Source organism: Octodon degus, unplaced genomic scaffold, assembly GCF_000260255.1.
Source record: "Octodon degus isolate 3935 unplaced genomic scaffold, OctDeg1.0 scaffold00190, whole genome shotgun sequence".
Classification (NCBI taxonomy): Eukaryota; Metazoa; Chordata; class Mammalia; order Rodentia; family Octodontidae; genus Octodon; species Octodon degus.
Window position 1 is genome coordinate 2824630 of NW_004524766.1, and position 7165 is coordinate 2831794.

At 37.4% G+C, this 7165-nt stretch overlaps 1 protein-coding gene across 3 annotated transcripts in view; it reads left to right on the forward strand.

The window, feature by feature from the left end:
* Cetn3 (centrin 3) overlaps positions 1 to 3878 on the forward strand; it is a 20905-nt gene extending 17027 nt beyond the window's left edge. The window contains exons 5-6 of one of the 3 annotated variants that reach the window (XM_023704176.1): positions 36 to 98; positions 3597 to 3878. In XM_023704176.1, coding sequence (XP_023559944.1) covers positions 36 to 98; positions 3597 to 3640 — 107 coding nt within the window. In that variant the 3' untranslated portion in view covers positions 3641 to 3878. Of the gene's footprint in view, positions 1 to 4; positions 99 to 3596 lie in introns of all 3 variants that reach the window. The other 2 variants (XM_023704175.1, XM_004644056.2) reach the window with 2 other exon arrangements.
* Positions 3879 to 7165: the final 3287 nt, after the last annotated feature.

Below are 7165 nucleotides of genomic sequence, written 5' to 3' on the forward strand. Positions count from 1 at the left end.
GAATTTGCGACGTGTTGCCAGAGAACTGGGAGAAAATATGAGTGATGAGGAACTTCGAGCTATGATAGAAGAATTTGATAAAGATGGTGATGGAGAAAGTAAGTTTTGTAAGGCATGTTTTCTAAGAACCTATAATAGCTACACAGAAGTTCTTATGCCTGTCCTCAAAAGTTCTGATATCAAATGACTTTCAAGACTTTGCAGACTGCCTTCTTCTTCTTCTTCTTTTTTTTTTTGTTTTGTTTTGCTTTGTTGGAGAGGAGGTCTCACTGTTGCCTAGAATAGTTTTAAATTCTTGGGCTCATGAAAGCCTCCTCACTCAGCTTCCAGAGTAGCTAGGATTGCATGCACATCTCACTGTGGCTGGCTTTCAAACAGCACTTTTTATTCAATGTCATGCTTGTCTTTTAACTTTTTGTTTAAATGTTTTGCAAGTTTGATTTTGAGTGAAATCTTTAAAACCAACTATATTCAAGAAGTACTTTACTTTGCTCTAAAAATGCAGTGTCAGAATAACAGCCACTCAGTAGAATTGTAGACTATTCTGTACCTCTGTACTAAGTTATATTGACTTTACCCTTCAGGTGTTTAAATCTGTTCGTCTCTGCTGCTGCTGTCCTAGTTCTGGCCCGCATTTCTTCCTAGAGTTCCAGCAGCCCCGCGTACTCTCTCTTGCCTTCAGGACCGTGACGCTCCACTGCTGACTGGTGCTGCACAGTGATGGAGGCAGGCGTGGCCCAGCGCTTGTTTTCCTCTCCCTTCCAGCCTTCTCCTCGCTGTCGGGCCTGGGCGTCTCTGTCTCTCCTCCATCTGTGGGTAGCTTTCTACTCCTAAAGTACAGGCTGGCTGACGTCATCTGTGCTGAACTTCTCAGCACCATTCTCCTGGCCTGCAGAGCAACGGGCCCCACCTTAAGGAGCTACTTTTGTTTCCCACCGTATTCTTGGCTCCTATTCGCACCCACACCTCCCGTGCGTCATGCACTGTGACAAAGTACTGTAGCCTGAAAAGAGTTTATTCTGTGCCTTTCATCATGCTGTTCCTTAATTTTAGAGGGCTCTAATTACCAATTTCTGTCTGCTGAAATGTTATTTATTTTCCCAGGTACATTTTAAACACTGTCTTTTCCTCCAAAGCCTCCCCTAATGATGTCTGTCTGAATTACTGGCTTCCGTTGAGGGCTCCCCGCATTTAGAGGAACAAATTGCTTTGATTCTTTTGTGTACTTAATGTGGATTCTTTGGGCTACAAACCAAGCTGCGCTGAGAGATATAAACTGAATTCTTTGTACTATCCTACTGAAGATCATAGAATTGTGCTGCTGCTTTGGTGGGCTCTAGCAATTTGTCTGCCTTTGTGGATTGTTCATGCTGTTCAGGTTTTAAGAGCTACACTTTTTGATAAAAATTATGTATATAGAATAACAAATATGGTGGATGTGAAGTTAAAGGTAACAGAGGTATGTAGTACCACAAGGTAGGCAGAAGCTGTGGCAGTAATATATAATATATAAAATATGTAAAATAAAATATATAAATTAAAACCTAGTATATCTCTTTGGAAAAACAAAAGCAGCATTTAAAAAGCCATAATAGACCACTTTTAAATAAAGTACATTTATTTAGTAATAATTGCGTGTTAGGTTTGTGTTTAGACTATAAAATCTTTTAACAAAATGTAAGTACTTTTTCAGTTAAGCCTGTTTTAATCATGGCTCTGCTGTACTGTAACAATGATTTTGTGAAAATCATTTTAGGGCTGTTTTTATGATTTTTTTTTGAGAATATATTCTTGCAGTTACGTTCTAGCTGTCTCAAACTAGATTGCCTAAATTTTAGTTAAAATTTTTATTGTTTAAAACTTAGGAGAACAGAAGGGTCATGGCTTTCTAAGGCCTTCCACACTGTAGGCCTTAGGTCATATTTTATGTTGCACAGCACTATTTCGGATGTGAAACCAACTATTCTTTTCATTCCTTTTTTTTTTTTTTGGCGGAACCGGGGATTGAACTCAGGCCCTTGTGCTTGCCAGCCAAGTGCTTATTCTCCTGAGCCATCTCCCCAATCCCTCTTTTCATTCCTGATACATGTTTTGTCTTCTCAGTGTTTTTATTTGGTTGATTTTTCTTTTTGTTATGAGTAGTCTCGCATATAGAGACAAATTAAGACTTCTGCAGTGAACACCATTGTATCTTTCACCTAGACTCAATAATTAATGTTTTACTGTATTTGGGGATTATATATATATATTTTTTTTCTGAGCCATTTCAAAATAACCTAGCTATGTTTATATATCAAGAACCTGGCCTCTTATATTTAGGGATACATTTACAATGAATAAAAAGATACTATTTTTCAGAACTTTTAGGTAGATTGTTGTACCTAAGAAAATTAATGATAATTTTATAATTTCTTCTACCTTCCTCTTATATTACATGACAGGACCTGTGGTGTCTGTTTTGCTGTGTTACACTCACTTAGTATGGTGTTAGTGTTCACTAGGCACTTAATGATACTTGGTTCAATAGAGTTTTTCATATATTGCCGCCTAGGATTTAAGAGCCAAAAACAACCTAAAACATTATCTCACTGTACTCAAAGAGTTTTCAGATGAAAGAAATGAGATGCAGAAATGTTCTGTTTGGAGGTATGACTAGAAGCCAAGCCTTTCTCAGTGGAGTTTTCTTTTGTAGTCATCAGAATTCTGTAATACTTTGGGACACAAGGGTTCTTAAGTCCTGGGGCCCATAAGCTCAACTTTTTTCACAAAGTAAGCACTACTTTTTAATAGATGTGTATATTACTTTTTAAAAATTATATTTAATATCTAATTTTTTATTCTAGGCTGCTGTTGTAAATATATATGCTTTATGAATTGGAAGGTTCTTACTGAATTTTGTGTGTTATTTTGGTAAAATAACAATTATTTGTTATCAGTAGTTATTTCTTGTATTTGCATTTTTGTCTTATAATTGGTTTATTACCTTACTACTTATAATAAAATTTGTATCTTTTAAAATAGCCCTTTCTGTTGATGCTTTTGAGCTCTGCTAACTTGGTTTTACTTATTTTTTCTTTAAAGTAGACTTTTAAATATATAACAATTCTGAAACAACAGTTTGCCTTTTTTCTAATTGCACTCTAATTATTTAGAGTTCTAATTTACATGTATGATATGCTCAGACTTATGAAGGATGGGTTACTAAATGAACTAGTAGAAGAAAGATTGTAAAGAGGGGCTGTTTAACTGCTTAGCACATTTAAAATGTCACACTCTTTAAACTGTTTGAGCAAGTGTGTACAAATGTTATGACTGATTTTTGTGGTAACATACACTATCATGTCTTTTCCACAGTTAATATTATAGAATACTAATTCATGTTTATCACATTTTATATGTTTTTGTGTTCATGAATTTGTATTTCATAAACATGTTAAGCTTTCTAACAAAGCAAAGTAAAAGGCTGTGTCTTACCAAGAATTTTGTACACTATACAATTTAAAAATTGTGCAGCATGGTAGTTGTGTTCTCTGAAGAAATAAGGTCTGTGTATTTTTGACTGTTACCTTTTTTTTTTTTTTTTTTTTTTACCGCAGTAAATCAAGAGGAGTTCATTGCTATTATGACTGGTGACATTTAAAGAATTCCAAGGATGAACACTAAGAATATTGTAGTTACCATCTTAAATTCTATTTTTGTGCCTGGAGCCATGTGAGAAAAGAAGCCAGCTTAGTTCTTTTTTTCCAGAAGGACCAAAACTAAACATCTTCTGTGTTTGTATTTACGACTGTTAAGTTTCCTCAGATGAACAGTGTTGTTAGCATTGAAATAGCTTTGTATTTATGAGTTTTATATAAAGTTTTTAGGAACCTAATCATGTGGTTATATATTCTTTGGGAGTTTTTGATTTAACAGTAGTTCTCACTTTTATTTTGGTGTACACATTTTTCAAATTTTCATTAGTAAAATGCTTATTTTATTAGTATTTTAAAGTTTGATAAATTTCCTGTTTTATTTTGATTTCTAATATCTGTTAACCTTAATAAAATATTTCTGAAACCTTTTCTTTACACACTTTTGATAGTTTTTAAAACAAAAACTAAAATATAAATTGCAGAATAGCAGTTTTTCCTTACCTGTAGTCTTACTAAGTTTGACATTCTATGTTTCAATACAAAATGACTCAAAATAAGCCCAATTTCTTCTTTTAAGAGTTATGCGTTTCAATTTGGAGGGATTAAACCTTGTGTAGATAGATTCGCTTATTCTTGTGTATTGTTTTAGAGCTCCTACAAGTATGATGGCTAAATCTGAATATTTCCTCAAGCTAATTAGATGTGTAGTTTGACTCATTAACTTTTTGACAAAGTAAAAAATCTATAAAGTTTGAAATTTTGATGTTAGCCGTGATGAAAATAGAAAATAGTAAGCCACAGAAATAATTTAAGGCTCTGTTGTACCCACGTAAAGGGACATTTTGTGGTGCTCCAGGAAACGGTTGTGATAGACTTTTCAGGTGTTGGTGGTCTCTTCTGAGAGGGAAATGCATACTGGGACCAGCAGAAGCTAGGTCACAGGAAAGTGCATCTGTGTCATTCGCTCACTAGTAATACGATTCCTGGTAGTGTGGACCCTCAGGAAGAAAGTTGTTGATTTTAGTGATGCTTCTGTAAGCTGCTTACTTTAGTATTATTATTTTTATTTTTTATGTATTTTGTATAGGGTTTCATTGTGCATTTGGACTTGTAGGGATCCAACTGTTTGCTGCCTCCCCAGCTCTGGGATTATATGTGTGCACCACCATGCCTGGACTCGGTTGCCAGCTCAGTGCATCTGCGGTTGGGGCTGGCGTGGCATGTGGTGCTGGGGATCAAACCCTGGTCCTTGTGCCTGCCTAACAAGGTGCTTAGTCTGCTGACCTATCTCGCCGGTCCTAAGCTGCTTATTTTAAATTTAACATAACTCAAGGCAACTGTAAATGCTGTGAGCCTCCTAGAGTGTTATATTAAGAGTGATCCTCTAGAAATTTAACAAAGTCAGTAGGGATTGATAGAATAATGGTGGTATTTAAAAATTACTGGAAAAGCAAGTTGTTCACCTACAGTAAAACAATCTTAGTATGGAATCAGTGTTCATAATAGTATAATTTGAGCACCAAATTGACATTGAGGTTTAAAAGTTTTTATTATTCTTACTGATGAATTGATTCTGTGTCTAGACCATGAAATACATTGATTTATAGAAAAGAGAAGAATACAGTAAAAATAAATCTTAGTAATCCACTACTTTATTGGAACAATAACTCAAGCTACCTTTTTTTTTTTTTTTTTGCCATGTACAGAGATACTCTCTTTATTTTTAATATAAACACTTTCTCCTTGGGATGTCAGTGGTTTCATTCTGCCCTAAACTGGGTTAGGAAGTCTTCACCTTGACCCCTCACATTGGAGGTTTGTGTTATTGTAGGATGTGAATTATTCTCAGGTCGTTTTCTGGTGTTAATAGTAGCTAAAGTTGAAAGCTGATAAAACCATCTAGGAGAGGTAGAAATACGAAGAAAGCAGTGAATTTCCTGTAAGGGAGGTATTTGTCATATTTATCATGCAGCAGCTTTCATGATGAGGGAAAATGTGAATTTGCCTAGTACATTGCTGCTTGGATGTCCTGGTGAGCTTTGCCTGCTTGAGATTTGTCAACTAAGCTCTTTTCCTTCACTGTTGTTGTAAGCAGTAGAACCTGCTTCCTAAAGATGCTGCATGATTATAGCAGCCCCTAAGATTTATAGTCTTGTGGGTAGTGGGGATAGAGAAGAAATTGAAAACAGTTTTGTTAAGTAATATGTGGTACTATAAGAGATAAATAAGGAAAAACTAAAGTGTCATTCCTTCTGTCTTACACAGCACTCTGTGGGTCCAACTAATACTGTAGCCATTCAGTTCTGACCCATCTCCAGGACATACTGTTAGGTCCCAGCTTGACCCTTTAGTCCTACACATCGCCTCCCACTTTAGATGCAAATCATAAGGTTATGGCCCATCTTCTGAGCTGTTGTGAATTGTAGAGCCCTGCCTCTCCCTCCCCTTTGGGTCCCTTTAATTTGCCAGGATGGTTCTTGGAAACACTTTTATTTATATTTGTAAAGGATACTGGGAAGCCTACAGATGACTGGCCAGATGAGAGAAGTAGGGCAGAGTGTCGGGGAAGGGTGAGGCGCTTCCCTCCTAGTCACACTACCTCCACAATTCATGCGGTAGTGGGGATCGAAGTTGGGTCCTTGCACTTGCCATGCAGGTGCTTCAACCGCAGAACTATCTCCCCAGCCCCCTTAAATTCTTCTTCTTTTTTTAAATCTGTTTATTTAGTACAGGGTCTTGAGGCTGGCCAGCATGTGGTAGTGGGGATTGTTCAACAGTTGAGCTCTCTGAACCAGTCGTTTGGGATTTTTTGAGGCTTCATTCAGTAGGTGCTATTGATAGCACCCTTAGTCATTGGTGATGAGCTTAATCTTCAGTCCCAGATTCTCCCTTGAGCGAGTGAGCGAGTGGAGTGGGACAGAACTTCCATCGGTCTCATCACTGGAAGATTTTCAGTAGTGCTAAAATTGGGTCAAAGAGCTACCGCACTGGGTATGCTGGTAGGAGCACAGGCACCCTCCCCACTCCCCATCTTCTTTGTCTCCTAGTCTTAATGGTGAAGTCTGTTGTGAAATTCAGCTGGCAAAGTCGTTTTCCTAGCCACAGCACCAATACTGTGTATTTGAACAGCGGGTGGTGTTTTGGTATTGGGGGGCAGGAGAGAAAGGCTCTGTTCAGCATAGCTGGGACCATATCTTTTACCATTACTTTTTCTCACGGGTACTTTTGACAGTGAGGGGACTTGTGGGAGGGGCGCTAGTAGTTACACTGGGGGAACAAGTGCTCAAGCCAGGTGAGTAGCCAGGGCCATAGATCACTCAGTCTCCATTGTAGTCCACTCTAGGAATAGCTGTAGGAAAGAGGTGTATCTTTTGATTGCTGTGCCACACCAAAAAACCCATTTGGAGGAAAAAAGTATTCCCAGCAACAGGAGTGGCTGCACTGGGTTTTGGGCCCAAGCTTTCTTACTTCAGTTACCGGTCTACTCATAACTACTAGCTGTTAACTTTCTTCTTAAAAGGACTTCTAGA